This window comes from Syngnathus acus, chromosome 22, assembly GCF_901709675.1.
Source record: "Syngnathus acus chromosome 22, fSynAcu1.2, whole genome shotgun sequence".
Taxonomy (NCBI): domain Eukaryota; kingdom Metazoa; phylum Chordata; class Actinopteri; order Syngnathiformes; family Syngnathidae; genus Syngnathus; species Syngnathus acus.
This window is the reverse complement of record NC_051106.1, coordinates 2,022,328-2,042,860: the sequence shown is the minus strand read 5'-3', so window position 1 is coordinate 2,042,860 and position 20,533 is coordinate 2,022,328. Positions and strand designations below refer to the sequence as shown.

At 45.0% G+C, this 20,533-nt stretch overlaps 1 protein-coding gene across 1 annotated transcript in view; it reads left to right on the top strand.

Moving 5' to 3' along the window:
• slc25a21 (solute carrier family 25 member 21) overlaps positions 1–20,533 on the top strand; it is a 50,047-nt gene that overhangs the window by 17,532 nt on the left and 11,982 nt on the right. The window contains exon 3 of the mRNA XM_037241632.1: positions 18,736–18,784. Within this exon, the coding sequence (XP_037097527.1) occupies positions 18,736–18,784 (49 nt within the window). The remainder of the gene's footprint in view (positions 1–18,735; positions 18,785–20,533) is intronic.

Genomic DNA, 20,533 nt, shown 5'->3' with positions numbered 1-20,533 from the left:
AAGCCCGCATTAGGCCCGCGTAATGCACGGCCAATTTTAGAAGCAGCCTTCCATGTGCATAATACCCAGCAGGCATGCCCCCTCCCCCTCGGCCCCTCCTATCTGACGCCCCTATCTTGCACCTTTCCTTTATCCATTAGCACCGCTTTACAAAATGACTAACAATTCTCATAATGTAAACGGCCTGCGTCTTGATCAAAGTGTTTTGTGCCGCCGTTCCCCGTAGTCCAAGATAAACAGATACGGTTCTCTCTGTCTCTAAACATCGTACAGCCCAGAGAGAGGTAAGAAAGCAGAAGCGCCTTCAGTCCAAGTGGCACTTCTAAGCGAGGGGCCACATCTGCGCCGCATTAGGGCCAGAGCCCGCTCTCGGCAGGTTAACTCTGCCTTCGAGATGCCTACAAACGGATTGTCGTGAATTAAGCGCATGAGGACAAGTGGTCTGGTCATGTGAAGATGCTTTGTGTTTTGATTTAGGAACCTTCCAGTCCTGGTCGTCCAAGTGGTGGCCCTGCCTCCCCTCAGCCCTTCTTGTCCGCTAATGCGATGTGGCACACGCCATGTCTTCATCAGACCTCACAGGACCAGCGTGGCTGCTCCCCCCCCCCCACTTCGCCTCTTGCCCTACTCTTTAACATAATCCAATAGAAAGCTTGACAATCACAATTAAGGGGAAAGGCAGGCCAGCCTGCCTGCTCGCCCGCCTTCCTGCCATAATATGGAATTACAAAACCGTGCCCACTTAGCCACCCAGCGCGATGATGCATCTTTCGTTGGGAGGCGTCCAAACTCACTCCCACCCCCTCGCCGCCGCCATCTCCTCTCTGCAAAACAAAGTGCCTGAGGAACCATGTTGGGAGATTGCCAGGTTGCCGGGTCTTAAAGACCAGCTCATAGTCGACGGATCTACCTCGGATGGTGTATAGTATGTCGAAAGTAGACCCGCAGGTATTTCCGTTGCTTTTTTTCTTCTTCTTCTTCTCTGCATGCTTCCATTCTTCTTGCACACACTCCAGTGTTGTGATTGGCCGGAGCGGAGCGACGATGCCGTAACGCTGGAAGACGGCCCGTGTGATTTTTACAGGAGGCCGGGGAACATGGACCGTAAAACTCACCGCCATTTTCCACAGCCAGGAACAAAAAAATAGACGCCCCCCACTACCTCCCCCCCAGCCCTCCCTTTTGAAAATCCTGCTCGGGGAAGTGTGACTTCAAAAGGGCGTTCGTGGGTCGACACATATTTCTGTCATGGAGGCCTTCGATTTGTGGGAATCTGGAGGATGTGAACACTTTCATACCCTTTAAATGGGAAACAGTCCAAAATCTTGTTTTTTTTCTCCGTCAAATAAATATTGAAATCTCTAAATCTGTCACCAGTCCAACTCGCAATTCAACGTTTTTGCATCTCAGCGTCATCTGGATTTGCGAGTGAAGCAGGCCCGAATGCCGTTGGCACTTGGTGACCCCGCCTCAGTGGGGTTTTCCTCCGTCATGTGCGCTACTTCCGCTACATGTTATCCTTTGGGTGCGAAGGAGGAAAAACACCAGGTGAACGATGGTCCTGAAGGACCCTAGCCAGACCGTGAAAGTTTAGACAAACATGAACGGGGAGGATAGTCCTGGTGGTCCAACGACCCCCATCCCCCTCCCCCCCTTCCACCTTGCTTTCTCAGTTGATGTTTTCTCTGCCCTTTCGGCTTCTTTGGATAACTCTGCTCATTGATGCGTGACCCCGTCTTGTAGTTTGTAATTTAGGAGCATAACGGAAAAAAAAAACGTCTCAACAAAAAAATTGTGCGGAACTCCCAGCCAGGAGTTTTGCTATCGTCGTGAAAACTCTGCAAAGACTTTTTCGCCACCTACAAGGACGCAGATGTTTGGCCTCCGAGCAGTGGAGATGTTTCACTGAGAGGAAAAATAATTTGGTTTCTTAAGGAACAAAATTGGGGAGATTTCTTTTGAGGAAGTCATATTTTTCAAGAAAAATATGTTTGTTTGAGGAAGGAAAGAGTAAGTTAAGGAAATAGTCACTTTTATGTATTTATATTTTTAGAAAGACCTTCTTCAGGGAAATTTTCAATTGTCTGTTTTTTAACAAAGATTTTTGCAAACAATGCTTTGTTCTCATTGGAATATTTTTTAGCTGATCCCAGCAACGTTATCGTAAAAGTTGCGTCGTTTGAATCGTTCTTGTCCACTCCGCTGTGGAAACACCAATATTGCTTTCCTCCGGACTTTGCAACTTTTTCAAGTGCTCTCATGCGTGGCGAACATCTGCCATTGGTTGCTACTGAAGAATCTTTGCACTCGCCGCATTCCAGGAGACGCGTCCAACTGGCGTGCTGCATAATTAAAAGCAGAGCAATTTGCGTCCCTGAGAAGTTCACACCATGTTCTTTGGTCTGCGTAATTGGTCCGGCCGGGGAGGCTTGGCGCGTACGCCGGCCGTCCCGCCTGTCAACAAATCCGACACGCTTCTCCACGTCCTGTCTCCCTGTTTGGATAAACGCAACAGGAATCATCTTGTACGTCTCTCAAAATGATTTTTGGGGGAAAATAGAGTTGTGTTGATGTTTTTTTTCAAGAAAGTGACTTTAATCAAAGTTGGTCTTGATTTTGTTTTGGCAGGTAATTTCTTTTCGCTATCCTTTTCCGACACAGTTATGGTAGCATGTTAGCTTATGCTATTGTTTACGCGGTTAGGCCCCCTTCTTGATTTTTACAACTTGTGTTTTTGATGGCTTGGCGGCATGATTAGAATTCATGGTCGCACTCGCTTAATGAGGCATCCCATATGGAGCGAGACGGCGAGGCAGGTGTGCGCTTGATTCTTTTCACGACGGACTTGCTACGCTCGAGGTTATGATGTCATTTTTGGCACGCTGCCGCTATGAAACTCGTGTACGCCGCCATAGACACCACTTTCAAACTTGCTTTCAAGTTTGTTTTGTTTTCAGTTGAGAGAAGCTTGAGGCCCAAAATAGATGTCTGGACTTCACATGTGAAATTTGATTGTTTTGAGGATCGGAATTAGTATTACGCCTTAGAATTGTAAAAATTGGAAAACGCCGCATTGTAATTCGTATTTCATGACTTCTGAGTCAAAAGCTGCGGCCCTCAAATCCCAACAGTTGAGTTTGTCATTGGCGCTCACGCAAAAAAAAAAAAAAAAGTCTCCCCCTCCTGTGTAGTTTCCAGCCCGTGGGAGCATCCCTGCCCAAACCGCAGCAGGGCAATACTCACTTAACCCAAATCAAGCGCAATCAGGACGGGCCTGGATGCAGCTGGGAGGCACAAGGCTGTCGGGTGGCAGCGAGTGACTCAAGGTAGGGGGAGGGGGGGTGATTGGTTGAAATGACACTCAGGAAGGATGATCAAGACGTCCACCCTTTTTGTTGTATCATCTTGTTTGTCATCACCAGATGGCCATGTTTGATTTGATCCACTGAGTCACTCAAAGTGATCCGGCCCATCCGGTCGATCCCCGGGGCGTGGCTTCAACTCATTCAGCGGCCACGACTTCAAGTCCTGCCCGGTGACTTCCAAATGTCATCCGGGAGGTCCCTCCCAAGATGCTCTGAAATTCCAGAGCCTGACACCTCGCCTCTTACCTGAATTCTTTGATGACATGATTGAGGGGGAGATGGGTCGAGAGTTTAGTCCGAAGGTGTTGAAGCGGATCCACCCTCCCCAAAGCCTCCTCAGCCCATCGGATCACCTGTGCCTGCAAGCGAATTACCCTGAACACCCCCCCAGTCCCCGCCCCCAACTTCTCATCCTGTCCATCAAACCACAAGAACACGGAGCTTGGATTTACTTGTCTTGCAAATCTCACTTTTCGGGGTCCTGGGCCAGCTTCTTCTGTTTTGCTTCCTTCTTTCCATTTTTGTTTTGATAGGATAATTGAAGAGAAGTCGCAGGTGAAGTCGACCCCCTTTCTTTTTTAAAATAGGTGCTGAGTGGAAGGTTCGAGGCGTGCTTCTGCTCTGTTGACTTAAGCGCTGCGACCCAACCATCAATCATCCCGCCGTGACGGCTCGGGTCACCCCCACGCCACCCTTCCACTCGCTGACACCTCCCCAATGTCGTTTATCTACCAGGAAGTAGACGTAAATTTGATTGCTCAAAGTATCTTTTTAATTCACTTTGCTTTGACCTCATTTCTTTTGGGAAGGAAAGTCCATGAATCGTTTTTTGTTGGATTACAGGCCAATGCGTCTCTTCTACTATTTTGAAAAAGTTCCAAGCGAATTGATGGTATTCATCAAAACTAGCTTAGTTAGCCCTACACTAAAATGCCTTAACTAATTTTCACAAAGCTTTCTAGAAGTGAACCGCATGCCCAAAGGAAGATAATACTAAACAATTTTAATGTCCTGAATTTATCGCGGGGAGAATGTAAGTTTAGTCATGTCAATCAATTTGAAGTTCCTATCGTAAAGAAAGATCGGAATTAAGCACTTGTAAAAGCTAGCACGGTTACGCTAAAACGTTTTTTGCTAAACTTTTTAGCATAAGAAGATCTCTGAGTATCTTGAACTTGTAATTCACTTGTTTCTGCCTCTGGTTTCTTTTGGGGGAAAAAAGCCTGGGAAACGGTTTTAAATCCTTCCGTTGGACTCCCCCCACGCCAGCCCCCCATCCTCCAAAACCGCTGCAGCATTTGGAAAGCGGTCCTTTGCAATTATCTTTAATCATATGCGGCCATCCCAATCAAGGCCGGCTCTTGTGATCACATTTGCACGGTTTCAGGTTCTGCCCCCTTACGGCACTGCTGGCATATCCAGAAATGGGGGGGTGGCTTGGGGGGGGCACTTGGTACGGACCTCCTGGACCCATTGCGACTCTTTCTGTCCCTTTCCTCCAAACATGGCATAAAACTTTCTCCAAGATGAGGCATGTTGTGAGGAGAAAGTGTGCGTTTCCGGGTGACTTGCAAAGCGTTTAAGCAGAATTCCCCGTCCAGCTGAAGCGGCCCACCCAGCCTGTGTGTGAGTGCGCTTCCATTTGTCTTCTCTCAGCACACTGGAGCGTCACTTCTGCTTCTGTCGTGCAGGTGAGACATTTGAAAGGCTAAATAACAAAATAAAGGCTTTGTGGCTTTTTAGGACTCCCTAGAAGTGTCCTAGTGGAGGTATAACGGAAGACGTTTGTCGTTTTTAGTGTGTCGAAGCCGCCGGTCTCCCACATAGCTGAAAGCGGAGCTCGCGGACTCGCCTTCCTCAATGGAAAACGCAGCTGTTGGCCACAATGTCATAACAATCCAAGGTAGAAGCCGCAAAAGCTGCTACCGCCGCCTTGGGTCATTAAGGACTTCACTTCCCACAATCCACCGCAAATCACGAACAATTGCCGTTGGTCTGCCGAGGTGCCGACAGTCCTCGTTTGCAATGCTTTATGGGGATTGGAGTTTGGTCCTTCGCTTGAGCAATAATTTCCAGTTTTACAAACGTTGTTTATGATTGTAGGCTGAGGATCTTTATAAAAATCAGAAGTGTGAATTGCTACTGGGCACTGGAAACAATTTGTATCGTTTTTTTGTATTTCTTTAACTAATTTGAAGAAGTTCTGAGCAAAATTGATATAGTTTTGTCAAAACTTGATCAATTGCGCCAAAACGGCTAAGCCGATTTTTACAAAGCTACGATAATGCTAAAATACAAAAAGGGCTAGTGACATTACACACAAGATAGCAATAAGCCAATTAGGTTTAGATGCGTACAGCAGGTGAAAAAGGAAGATTCTTTTCATTTTTCATACCCGTTGAACAGTTCAAGATATTTTTCGGTTTTTGGTGCCTTCCGTGAGCGCGTACAGATTGTCGGACGTCGACGGAATGATGTCTTCATTCCCGCCCAGCTGCGCTATCACAGGAGTTAACCTTGCGTCTGTTCTGCCGACTTGTCTTCCGCCCGGCTTGAAAGGCGGCTTTATAAGCGCTTTCCATGACCTCAAGCCAGTACCTTCACTCCCTTGTGTGTCTTACATACATTTGTGTGTGTGTGTGTGTGTGTGTGCGCGTGCGTGTGTGCGCGTGTGTGTGTGCGTGTGTGTGTGCGTGTGTGTGTTTGTGTGTGTGTGTGTGTGTGTGTGTGTGTGTGTGTGTGTGTGTGCGCGCGCGCGCGTGTGTGTGCGTGCATTATGAGTGCTTTCCATGACCTCCAGCCAGGACCCTCCTCGACGTCCCGGCTGGCTTTCGCAGCGCTTGTTTAGACAACAGTGGCGCACATGTTGGCTGAAATATGGCCGGCTCGGGTGAATTAAGCTACGGCATGTGTGTGTGCTTAAGAAGCGGCTCGCTGATCCATCCATATATTTCAATGATTGATTTAGAGGTCGTCCGGCCAACATTTGTCGAAGCGGCGTGAGGCGGCTGAAGAAGGGACAGAATTCATATCTGCAAAGACTTCCATCCCGCCTGCTCCCGAAATGAATTATTCACGAGCGGGGGGCACAAGATGGATGCCTTTAACGACGTACTGATTGCTTTTTAACATGCTGCCTTTTCAAATGAACTCTGAAATGTTTTTTATTTTCATGGCCAGCAATCTGTTTTCTTTTTAGCGTGCGCGTCGGCAAAAGCCTGAAAGAGAACGCAGATTCGGTTGGGCAGCCGTGCGTCTTCGGTGGGGGTCTGTGCGAGGCCTTTGGGTGCCAGCGTGTTTTATCACCTGTCTCATTAAGTTGAAATGTGTTTAAAGGGATCATTTTTAACAAATCGTTTTTTTTAATCTATGTCTTTAGAACAAAAATAATAGCTCTCAAAAAAGTACATTTTCCTAAAATATCATGTGCAAACGAGCATTTTAATTTAACAAATTTTACAATAACCTCTAAATAAAAATTCATGTTGCTACAAAAGTTATTTTTTCCTTTTGATGTAATTTTGATCATCATTACAAAAAAATGGAATGAAAACTTCATGTTGGAAACTACACCACTTTTCACAAAGTTAAAATTTGTCAATCCTCAAATTTTCCACCCACTCATGAAATTCCCATTAGAATTGTTTTTGAATGAGTCTTTTTAAAGTGTACTGCCTCAAAATGGCGGCTTATGATTAATTTTACTCGTTGGTTGGGGCTTCGGAGAATTGCTTCCCTTGGGTACCCGGGAAATTGTTTTCGTCTATTTGCCGTAATCATTTCCTGTTTCGTTTTCCCCCCTCCGCCCGCTCGTCTTTCCGTGCCCCGGCGGCTCCGACGTCTCTTGCCGGCTCCAGTTTTTAGGCATAAGCGAATAATTAGGTAATTGCCTCTCTTGATTGAGCTCAATAGGAAACATTTCAATTAGGGCTCAAAGTGCGCAAGGAGGAAGTAGGCTCTTACAAAGGGAAACATTCCTTGTCATGCAACTGTCAGGCCACACCGGCAGCCGGGATTAACTGGATACTCGCGGAGGAAACGACGAGGAAGAGGGAGCTTGTGTTGAGGGGCGGAGGGGTGCTGAACGTCGGGCCGTTGGGAATGGCGAGGGGGCTGCGAGAAACGATTGCTGCAATTACAGCTATATTTAAACACGCCTTCCCGCTGATATGATTTTTTCTTCCCTGAATGATTCCCTGTCCAGATAAGACGGAGACTTTGCTCGGCTGCCCTGGCGGTTGCCTGTTGCAAATTACAGCCTAAGAGTATGTTTAGGAATAGGAGTGTCGATCAAAACTAAGCTTTAATTTTAGAATTTTTGCTCCATCTTGGTTTGTCTCGAACAGCTGCAGGTCGGTGGGTGATGAATATACAAAGAAACAACTCCCAAAATGAGTGTCTCCTAATGTCAGCCATGCTAGTTAACATGTTGGCTAGTTAGCTGCTGTAGGAAGTCCTGTCATATTTCGCCAATGGTCAGAGATGGGGGACTCGATTCATATGACTTGACTTGAGTCAGACTTGCGGTGTTGATGGCTGATCGCCCTTCTTTAGCTGCCATTTTGCATATCATTGCTCTACCGAGATAAAAGTATCCAAGTACACATGTAGCTGACAAAATATAAACAGCTTGTAGTGCTAATGGAGAGTTTTAGCAGTTTTGAAACCACAACTTTTTTGAAAGCGTGACGTATTCAAAATGCAGTATACCTTAAGAAACGGTAACCAGCCATGCCTAGAAGAGGTTGACTGTAATTTATCACTTTGAACACGACAAAAGGCCAAATATGTCCAGTTGTTGTAATTCCACCAAACCCGGACGAGGTTGCGCCAACATGCAGGCACCTTCTGTTGAGCACGCACGCACGCCTGGTAGAGCCGTCATGACAGCTCCCAGCGCTGACTTGATTTAGCCAAGGCACGACGCACACATCCGCTGTTCTAATTCACTAATTTGTGTTTGTGCATTGGGTGACAATTGTGACAAATGACCGGCCCGAAGTGAAACGCCAAACTCGGCCCCCCGCCCGCCCCCCCTTGCTTCCTGCTGGCATTCTCGCTCAGGTGTACGCCACAGAGAAGGCTTGGTCTGCCAAACGAACTGGCACAGGAGGACAAATGTTTGTTTAAACTTGGACTTTTATTGATGGAAGCTTGTGTGATCATAAAGCGAGTGGTTTAGCCTCCTGCCGCATCCCATCTAAGCAGCTCCCAGCCTTCCTAAACTAGCATGCTAATGTCTCTACTTGAGAGTGAGTTCCACTCCATTCGACGAGGACAGCATCCAATTTAGGATGTAATTCCCATATGGAGCAGATTATTTGGATTAAGCAGCATCCCGTCTCAGCAATTCCTGCCCACCCAAGAAAGACTGCTAATATCTCCATTTGGAGATGACTTCCATTCCCAGGTCTCCTGCCGCAACCCATCTAAGCAACTCCTGGCTCAAAAGCTCTTGCACCTGTGGCAGGTGTTGCCTGCATTTTAGTTTTTAGGGGTATCCTCCGCAAGGTAGCTAAGCGCGCAGTGGGCAAAGTGCTTCTTTGTTGCCGCTTGGCCTCTTTTCAAGTATTTCCACGTGGATTCTGCACCGGGCGCTCTGTGTACGTGTGTGGCTTTCGTCCGCCGTCCTCTCGGGGAAGGGAAAAGGGGGCTCGAGTTCGCTCTCTAACTCGTCCCGCTACGAGGTCAATTGCAACCAGTTGGCCACCAGTCTGCTCCAAAGTAAACATTTGCGGAGAGGCGACTGTACAGGCAGGTAGCTGGGGGGGCCAAAACCCTCCACCTCCGCCCCGCCATATGTATTCCTGCTTGGTGTGGTCCAGCTTGACATATTGCTCCGTTAGACGGAGCTCTCGTTCTCGTGTCTCCTCTGGATCATTGAAATACAGTAATCCCCGTCTAGATCGCAAAAACACGAATTTATTTATTCCAGCTTTTTTTTTGACAATAAGTTTTAAAATTGTGAGAAGGGAATGGAAAATTAACTGTACATCTGAGCTTTAATGTTTTGGTGAAAAAGCAAAAACGATCATTTTATTTTCATTTTAATTCCTTTAAAAATATTGTGCAGTTTTGTAACATTTGACTTTGAAAAAAGAAAAACAGAAAAATAGCCTTTACTTAACACTACTTGTAACACTGCTATTAGGCTAACAATTTTTGCTCTATTTTCAAAATCTTTTTTGAAATGCATGTAAAAAAAAAAAAGTGTGTTTGAAAACGCGAAGGTGTTTAGTAATGGCAAGTTGTTGTTGTTTTTTAGTTTATGGCCGCTCCTGAGTCTGAAATGTAATTTCCGCACACAAAAACTTTTCCCTGGTGGTGTAAGCTCTTGCTAATATGGTTTTCATTTGCTACAGATTCTTTTCAGCAGCGCGTCGGGGGTGTGCCGGGCGGGGGCCGAGGAGCCCTTTGAGGCTGATGGCAGGCGACTCGTTTAACTCGTGGAGCCCGCTGTCTGCCCAGCTCACTTTTGTCTGCATTAATCAAAGGCGCATTTCCTCGCGACGGCTATCACCGAGGCTAGCTCGTTAGCATAACGCGTGCAGATGGAAGGGTGGGGGGCAGTCCGGAAAGGAGTTTGTTGTGTCTGAGGAAGAGTTTCCCGGAGAGACTGTAGTAGAACCTTTTCTGGTATGTTTGAAAGTCAAAACCATACAGACACATGCAAATTCCAAAAGCATAATTTTACATTTTGAGTATCAAATAATTAAGATACGAAACAAGTCATCGCAAACTGCCCTCTAAAACAACAAAGCGATTCACCAAGGGCAGGGAACTGAAGATTTTAGACTCACAGAGTCCAGAGCCGCATAAAGGAAAGTCTGGACAGTCTTTGAAGTGACCGCAAAGCTCTGTCATTGGTCTGGATGCATGTCAAACGATTTATGGATGCCATGTTGTAACGTCTCTATTTCCGCCATGTTTATAGTACAGTCTTGCGGTAGCCTTGGTCACTTTTTGTGCTTTTGTGAGATGATTTGTTGTGAGGCGGTTGGCTGCTACATGCGGATGTATAGTTTCCTAAAGAAGGAACAAAAAGTCAGCGGGAGGTGAAAGCATACAAAAGCTAGCACCATCACTTTAATCAGATTGGCCTTGGTCAAAATAAGGTCTGGCCTCGACCTTATGATGATAATGTCAGGATAAAAAAAAAAATGCCTTACAGACAATACATTTTGGAAAGAACAACGAACAATGAGGTTTGGACCAAAGACCAAAAAAGTGGGACGCAAGCGTGCTAACCACTAGCCACCATGGCACAGTCAGATTGCCATTCCTAACCTAAACACAGAAAAGCAGACTTTTTTTAATGTGTAGGAGACATTCACTTTCAACCAGACTTCCTCTTATTTCAACCTAGGGGGGGTTGAGTATTATTTTTTTTTCGTCGGGGTGGGCTGCTTGTCTAATAGAGTGAAAGCATGCAGTCACCCAGTCGGTGGGCGGGTTCATTCATACAGGTGCTTATAATTTGCAGTGCGTGATTAATCATTGTTGTGTTTGGCGGTGACATCTTGTTTAACGGATCTGTCTATCTCCCCGCACTGTAGCAAGGGGTGGCGTGGGCAGGGGAGGGGGGGCACTCATCCCGATATGACGTCCACACGCACTGCACACCCTCATAGACGTCGCTGTGATTTAAAGCCTCTAAGAAAACAACATAAGGCGGCCTCGTAAGACGCTCATGTCCATTCCAAAAACTATCAAAGAACCTAACATATGTGCGAGGCCACCGCACAGACGCAGTCGTGTTTTGCCCTCGGTGTGTGTGTGTGCGTGTGTGTGTGTGTGTGTGTGTGTGTGTGTGTGTGTGTGTGTGTGTGTGTGTGTGTGTGTGTGTGTGTGTGTGTGTGTGTGAGAGTGTGTGAGTGTGTGAGTGTGTGTGTGTGTTTGCTTTGGGTGGAGGGCAACGGGCTGGTCAGTGTGGCTGTAAATCAGAGTCGTCCCTGATGGACGTCCGGCTAATCTGTCCCCAGTGTGTCATTACGCTCCACCTCCCAAATAGCCACAGATCCTCTCATCTCGTCTCTCGCTCTCTCTCTTTCACATACACACACTCGCACACACGCACACACACACACTTGGGTCGACAGTGAGGGCAGCTTTGTGGAAAGACAGTAACACAGACACACATGTTCAACATAAACCGGTCCGACCGGTGTCAAGAGTTCACAGTCGGCATCTGTCTAAGCAAAAAAAAAAAAGCCCCAAAAGCCAGCCTGAGCGGTTGAAGCACGTACAGTAAATGCCACGCAGCTACTCGGGCACAAAGTGGGCTTTTATTTTATTTATTTTTTACGACATGTCTGGGCTTATCCTTGGCCGTCTGGCGCGAGAGGCCTCACACGTCGTGATGATATCGCCAAAAGTGAAGGTGTCGTCTTCGTCGTTTGCCAACCCTGACGGACTATTTTTAAACACCGTTCGACCAGTTATTAACTCTTATTGACATTCTTTGGTTTGCTTACATTTTACGTAAAACAAATTCCAACCAGCGAGATCTTCCACAACCTATATTCGTTCTGGTGTGGGATAAAGCAACATTTAGCAGCGCTTTGCTAATTTTTATAGTATTGTCAGAGCGCAAGCAAACAGATGTTAGCCGTCCTATTAAGCTAAAGTCCGCTAACTGATGCTAGTTAACTAATATTCTGAATAGTAAGTCATTTCATCACTTGTAAACAAGCTCATAGTTGGTTGAAAATGTTTATTTCAAGACAACGTTGTTGTAATATAAGAACGTCAGTGCTGAATCTGATAACATTTTTATTAGCATTTTTAGTTGGGGATTTTTTTATGATTTATTTCTTCCCCTCTTTAAACTGTTGTCCCTGCGACCCAGTCACGGATAAGTGGAAGAAGATGGACGTAAAAAAAAAAGCCCAAAATAGCCCAAGTGTGGACTTGAACCAAACGTACTTCATTTCAGAAGTAAAACGATTTCCCGACATATTTTCGTAAGATTGCGACAGGCTGTAATGTATGCGTTTCAGGAAGTCACAAAGTCGAACGCTTGCCAAAAGACTTTTTTAAAATACTTTTATCAGTCAAACTGGCCGTCCGTCATGAGTTATTTCAGCTTTTCTGTAAGGCAACACCGGGATAAAAGCAAGCGCCGCAAACCGCGTGCAGTTCACTTGGAGTTAGTCCAACGTGGTCATCGTGACCTCGTAATTATAGGACGAGCGAGCCGTTTCTTTTCCGTGCCGCTGAATTCCATTAAAGGCTCCACAAATGACGCAGCGACGCTTTTAATTCTTGTGTCTCCTTGTGTGTATCAGCCAAAACGCGCTGGCTGCTGCGCAGCGTTGTGACAAGTCGGTTTAAGGCCAACGCGTCCGCTCCTCCTCGTCACGCCGGAACTCCAGAAACCGGAGAAGCCATCATCGGATGCCAGTAGAAGACTGAGAAATGCGGATTTACTCCGAGTCTGGCGAACTCCGGGAATGTTTGCTTGACCTCTTGGGTGTCACCTCGGACCTTGAAAGTCGAGCTGTCATTCATTGCCAGTGGAGCGGCTCCAGCTAAATTCTTTTTAATGGCCGCAAACATTGACTTAACGCTCCAAAACTGCGACAATAATGACTCGCGTAAGACTAAATGGGTTTTCTTTTTACATTTCTCTCAAATTCAGATAGTAGTTACAGCACTTCCTCCATACTTTTTTCAACTTTATCCCAAAGTGGTTGACATCAGTTTTTTTTTTAAATAATACATCATCTTATTGACAAACAATTACTGAGCACTTCCAGTACCACAATGTTGACCATCAGTTAACGGAAGTGTTGGCTATTCCCCAAAAATGCATTTAATATTATTGTAATATTTTATTGTGACATTGTGCACAGTTTGAACACTGGTGAAATATAGCAAGTTGAAAAAAATGTCTGCATAATGATTCAATTAAAAGGTATTACACATAAACTACATTAAAAAGTCAGTCCAAAATATTCAAAAACTTCAAGATGAAATGCAAGTACAACAAAACTGTATCTACATTTATTCATTCGGAGTCAGTGTGAAAAAAATATATCTTAGACTTTATTTGGATCTTTGATTAAAAAAAAAAAAAAAAAAGAAAAATGTTGAACAGTGTAATTAGTGAATACATTCTAATTTAATTTACTATACAGTCGATACCAATTTTTTAAAATGTAGTTATAGTATTTTATTGAAATGTAATTTTTTTTATGCACCTCAATTTCGATCGACTTGCAAGCACACTTTTGCGCAGGCCTGCTGAACGAAGCTGGATGGCCGCCTTTCAAAAAGTATCCATGCAAAACTGTCGGAGCCCCTCAATTTTCAACTTCAAGCTCCGTCACGTGTGCAAGTCTTGCTACATGTCGCCAAAGCCCCCCCACCGCCCTCCACTTCCATTTATTCAAGCAAAGTGGACTGTCTTTCACGCGTTCAGCGCGCGTTCACTCAGGCGCTCTTCATGACTTCATGCCTCAAAGTAAAACAAAAAAAACTAAAAAGCACTCCACGCTCCCTTTCTGGTTGTGCCACCTCGACTTGAACGTCACGCCTAAGCAGAAACTCCCACAAGGATGGACCACCATGTCGGATTGCGAGATGCGTCACCTCCCCGCTGTTATTTTCGTTTGCATTGATCTTTTTTGCGTGCGCTTGGGTGACGTCCCAACCGTCACGCATCCCAACATCACAAGAGTTTTCAAATCTGGACCCAAAGTCCCTCTCGGTAGTCCAAACGCTGATCCAGACTCAAACCTTGGGTCCGAGCCTGCTGACGAATCAGGGGTCGGGGATCTTAAGACGGCAGGCGTTAACAACTAATTAAACAATTTACAGCCTCACTAAAACAATTATTGCCTCTAAATATCCACTTTTATGGTCAAGCGTGGTGTTAAAATACTCAGATGCTTTTTTGGTGGGGGGCCTCAACAACCCCAATGTGGTTCATGCAGATTTGCCGTTAAAAAGCGGGAGCCAATGCTAACTAACAGCTAACATCAGTTTCAGCTTCTGCAAACTCACACTAGCTTGGCAAGTCAAAAGGTTTTTGAAAACAATTTTTAAATACAGCACAGTCAGTTTTTTTTCATATATATCCAGGTCATGCAAAAGGTAGAATTAAGGCCACTGGACTGACTCATCTTGTTTGTTGAATTTGTGGGTTTTTTTTTTTTTCTGTTTTCTTAACAGTCAGATGTGACTCGCTAAGCGATTATGCTAACGCTACGTAGCTTCCCAAAAGCACAACCACAAATGTGAAGAACTCTGTCCTGTGTAAAAAGTGCAAAAGAATTCAACTGGAATGGACTCCCAGTAGCATTCAAAGTTCTGCACCCGACGTGTATGTCCAATTTCCTACAAAATACAATTTGGGTTCCCGTTGCCGTACTCCAATGAGGACTTGGCACAAGACGACAAACTCGAGGCCGTGTGTCATGTGTACGGCTCTCGTTGCAGTGATGTGGTCACGCAGTGGCAAACATAATGATAGTGCAAAGCCTTTTTTTTCTTTTTTGGCTTAGCGCTCGTCACTTCGCAGCACGGACGGGCATAATGACTTAAAGATGACACTTGTTTTGTAGCGGAAAATCAATAGCGTGTTATTATCGTAGCCTTTCGAGTCTGTGGGATTTTTTCGACTGGCGTGCGGTTGTTTGACGGAAAGGTGGCGACAGCTTCAAGTACACGCAGCTCTTGACAGCGCCGTCCACATATTTACATTTGCTTTACTTTCTACATCATTTGCATGTCTGCAAAAATACAAAAACAAATCTTGGTGATGGATCCCATATTACGCGTCCTTTGTTGGCAACCATTTTGTTTTGGTTGATAGTGTCAATGGTGAGTGGGTCATTATTATTATTATTATTATTATTATGTCATTACTTTTGTCTGATGTGATTATGTGTTCATGTGTATTTAGATTGAAAAAAAACTTTTTGGGCCAATTTCCAAAGAGCTAATATTGGCCACCCGATTAATCGGCCTTGCCCTAGTTTAGATAATCGGAGCACACCACCCATGCGATAAAATCAAAACTTTTTTTTTAGTCTTGTAGTCTGTCACTGAAGAACAACCTTAAGATTTGGAGAAGAAATTCTGCGTAGGAGGCCCGAGTCGGCCTGACAGGTGTCCCAAAGGGGTTGCAGTCAATTTGTTTACAAGTCCACTTCGTTGAAAGAATGGGGCCGAGGCGACACGCCACACTTCCTCCCAATTATCAGTTGCGCCATGTTTTGCATCCACGTCGTCTCTTCGGCCTGCCGCTTCTATCACCGCTTCCGCGAGCGAGCGCCACCGCGCAGTCATTTGCATGCTGTGTCAAAAAATGTGACCACAGGTGTTAAGAAAACACCGACGGTGATGGAGGGAGGGACGGGCTGCCTGTCAATCTGTCGTTGGCTTGTCGTTAGTGTGTCAAGCTGACCCGGTCGGTCGGGAGCATCTCGCACACACCTACTTTGCGCACGCGCACACATCTTTTCGCTAGTAATTAGGGTTCATCTACAGTTTGACAGACGGTGGACATACCCGAGCTGTCTCAGCATGCAGCCGGTGGGCACAAATGGACCGTGACACGTTACGATAAATCAAAAGCACGCCCGATGAAGACGTCTCAATTTGTCATTGGCAGTGGAAAAGTACAATTTTAGTTCCACCGCCATTTTGGAAGTATCGCACATCTGTGTCCGAATTGAAGTGACTAACAATGAATTGTACTCCTGTCAACATATTCATTGTTCAATATTAATCTTCAAATTCAATGTATTCAGCTGTGAATTCAACTTTCTGCTACAAAATTGATCAATAAAAGTGGACCCTTTGACCTTGAACAAACAATTCCTCTTTTTGGGCTTACCTTTGGAAAATAGTCGTCGTTTGACTTGATTTCATAATAAATTGACTTGGACTTATTTCCCCACCGGGAAAAATGAGAAGAACTTTTCCGATGCCACCCATCTCCGACGTTATCTCGACGTTGGATCTGAACACGTCCGGTGATGGATATCGCGCCGGCAAGGTTGACAAATTGGCGGGTGAGCGACGAGCTTCTGCGGCTGTCCAATTCGGCATTCCAGCTGCGTTTGGAGAGGGATTAATAATGGAAAGTGCCAAAGAGCACCTGCGTGTCCCTTCAAAATGGGGATAAAAATGGCTGAATGATTAATCAAATTCAAATTGACTTTACAATGTATGCTACAAATTAAAATTACTGCTTTACTGCAGTCAATCAGTCAAATTTATTTTCGATATACGTAAATTATATTATGTATTTATGGTTGGTGACTATCTGCTGCAAAGTACAGTCATTTTGTGCGTGTGCGTGTGTTTGTGTGTGTTTATGCGTGCGTGCGTGTATACGTATGTGTGTGTGCGTGCGTGTATGTGTGTGCGTGTGTGTTTGTTGAATGATGGATGACACCTGCAGACATTGTGCAAACGCTCCTTCGAATGAGTGTGCGCGCGCTATTGTTTTGTTTTCACTTTTTTGCGTGGGAGCAACTGTGTACGTGTGTGTGTGCGTGTGTGCGTGCACGCGCATTCCCAAGCCAACAAGCAGCTCAGATAATCATCTGGCGTGATGTATGAGCTCCTCTTGACTTATCCGTTTCCCCAACCGGCTAAGTGGCAGGGCGACCAGCGACGCTACTTGCAGCTGCGCTTTCGCAAATGCACACATACACACCCGACCCGACTTCTCTGGAATATCTTTTAGCGTGAGTCACAAATTTATCATGAGAAACTCTCAATAAGATTTGACGCATACAACATGCAGTTTAGCTTCGTCCATCAGTAGAGGAAAACTGATTCGTCAGGGCTCAAATTGGCTGCTTCAGTCCAAAATGGTTGACCATTTCGGACTTTTTATTGCTGAATCATGTCCACAGCTCTGGAGCTGAAAAGCATTACGGACTTAAGTGGGTCCTAATGGCTGCGGCCCAGACAGCGTGAACTTTTTGTCTCAGCCTTGGCAAGAGATTTGGTGACAAGGCCTGTCACTGCTTTTGTGCTGGGCAAACAAAAGAAGATTCAAATGGCCGAATTGCGCCGCCGCAATGTCACTCACAACCTCGCATTGACGAGATGCATACCACTAAATCTTTATCTTATTGAACAAATGTGAGTGAGTTGCGTAAGGTGGTTCGTTCTTGTAAGACGAAAACTTGTGCGAGTGCATCTTTGGACTTTCCGTCAGGGAGGCCGACGCCCTTCTCTGCAGTTGTGTTAGCCTTGTTTGGACAACGAGGTTCAGTGCAATCGTGTTTGTTTTGTGTGCTGCGCCTGGAACAACTTCGGGTTCCTCATTCAAATAAACAATGTGCGGGCTAAAAGCAACTCAATGGCGAAAACTAATCGAGCTCTTTACTTCTGTCGGATACTTGAGCACAAGTGAACTAAGGTCACTGAAAAACAGGTTGTATCGTGTCCAAATAGCGTCTCGAAAGACCCGCCTGCGCTACGAGGCATTCAAGGTCACTTTGGATTTCTGACGTACGATTCTTGCTTTACTCTTAAGTTACATTTTTTTGAAGCATCACAAAATGTACATGTCCTACTGACATTTTTTATTTGAAAAAATTATTCTCACGAATGACTTTCTTCTGACTTGACAATTTGTTTTCTGCTGATTTGTATCTTCGTGTGGCGACCACACTGCTTTTACAACTTTTTACCGAATTTGCGTTCCATATTTGCATACAGGCATTTTTTTTTTTTGGAAGCGAGTCCTACGGAGAGGCATGCTCCTTGCAAAGAAGACAAAAGACTCGGAACAACCAGAGCGACGGTTGGCATTTGAAACAGCCCCAACGGTGATGAGCCAGATAAGCTTGTCTGCAAAGTTGACAGAGTTTAAAACAACAAATGCGTTCGGTGACCTTTTGGAACGGAAAGCAAAAATGAAACAAAAAATCAATTCAAATACAGATGTCACTTCTTGAGCGATTAATGCAGTGTAAATTTTATACTAAAAAAAATAACCTTTTGAACAAAAATCCCGAAAAATTTGGACTAACCGACCGAAGTGTACCTTCTTCCGTGATGAAACATTAAGAGGGTAAGAGAATGTTGAACAACTGAAAACTTGTTTCAAGGAAAATGTATAGACAAAAAAAACGTGCACAACTTTTTCATGCAAAATCCCACAGAATTCTTTGTGTCGTTTCTTGGCTGATAAGTGATTACAATGAGTGGAAAAAAAGTGTTGAATTGTGTTGAAAACTATTTGAAAAGTTTTTATCCCCCCCCAAAATGATAAAAAATTTCTACATAAAAAATTAACAACTGTAGTGTATAATCCTACAAAAATATATTTTTTCTATCTTCTTTTTAATTGTTTCGTGAAAAGTCCCACCAAATTCTCACAAAAAATGTCTTATTTCAGGTCTGGTGGAGATCTGCTTGATGCATCCTCTGGACGTGGTCAAGACCCGGTAAGCGCTCGTCTTTTTTTTTTTTTTTCTTGCTCAGCGCGTGTTGCTGCGTGAAGTGCGCAGAGGGCAGCCTCACACCCCGCCGGTGTCATAAACAGGTCGTGGGCCGCTACTAAAGCTTTATAGTCTTTCATAGGCCTCGCCGAGACCTCTGGCTTCACATCTTAGGCCCCCTGCCCCCTTGGCTGCCACTCAGTAAATCCTCGCGCCGCTTTCTGTCATTTACGGCCGCACTTTCGCTCATGGATAAATTGCTCGCCGCGCCTTTTAAAAAAAGGAAAAAAAATCAGCGAAAACGCTTGCACTTTAAAGGCCGCGCCGGCGCGCGAATAAAAGCTAACGGCCGATACTTGATCCTCTGAAGGGAGGCTGAGGATTTATGGTGACCCGGTGGGAAGGTATAAGGCTTTATTACAGGTGAGTGTAACGAAGGGGTGGGGGGTGTTATGGTTCAAGCCATCCGTCCTCACGCCGGGTCGAGGGGGGCAAATGTGCAACGGGTTAATGGGTTAACACTTGAGTTCCACAACGACAAATCACGTTCTTCGCATGTCCACTTCATTTATCTGTATCCATGCGTACCATTTTTTTATAACATGAATAGTGTTTTTACAATATTTTTGAAAAAAGTTTTTTTTATAAAAAAATAAATAATTAAATCACAGTACTATAAACTGTCAACTTTGTATCCTAATATTGCAACGTTTTTGGTTTTTTTGGGGGGGCTACAGCTTCATTTTCACAATAGTGCAACACACACACACACGAGGTACAAATCAGTCTTGCTAGTAGCTAATTGGGTCACGAGGAGGCTGAAGTCCATTAGTAAGTTCCTTGAAAAAGCGGTGAGTCGCCACCTCCGTCTCCCCACTGCCGTCGACCGGGCATGCGAGCGAGTGAGCGAGCGAGCATGGCTTCTATTAGGCTCCTCTGGCTCTTGCTTTAATGTCCAGTGGGCCAAATTGATCCCCAACTGGAGTGAATTAGAACCCCTCCCAAAACACAAAATCAAAGGAATTTGGGGGAGGGGGTGGGAGGCAGTAACACCCTCGTCAAGGCAAAGGTGACAAATTATGTTCTCGCCCAGCGGCTCTCGTTTGATTGGTTTCACTTTATTCTTGTAATATTGTTGTGACGTCTCGGACATTGAGTCTGACATTTTGTCCATAATTTTTTTGTTTTCTCATAAGTTGAATCTCATAACTCTCCAACTCTTCCCTCCTGTCTTTGCATTTTGACTTGAATTGATTGTCTGTCTTTGCACATTGCAGATAGTAGCGAAGTTTGCCAAAATCGCTGTGACTAACAAATGAACAAAAAAATTGACAAGGCACTTTGGCAGCTGACGTCCTTGAACAAATACTGATCCACCCTTTGGGATGACAGATGCACTTGGCAGACAAACAAGTCATCATGTTCCAGCGTCGTTTTTTTTTTTTTTTTTTTTTTGGGCGAACGGCGACACCCAACTTCCAATATAAATAGTTGCGCAGCCGATTGCCGTGAGAAATATGATCACAATATAAAAAAATGAAACTGCATTCTTGTTCGGTTCATAACCTGTCAGAAAATTGGCTGATGTGTTGATCATTGTTTGCCAAAGTTGAAGTTTTGCCAAAACCTCGGCATTCGCAGAGGACGACCGAAATATGGGAATGTTTACAGTTGAGAGGCCGAAATTGAATTCATTCTCTAAACAATTTATTGGTTGGAAAAAAATGCAGATTGATTTGGTACATTATTGGTTGT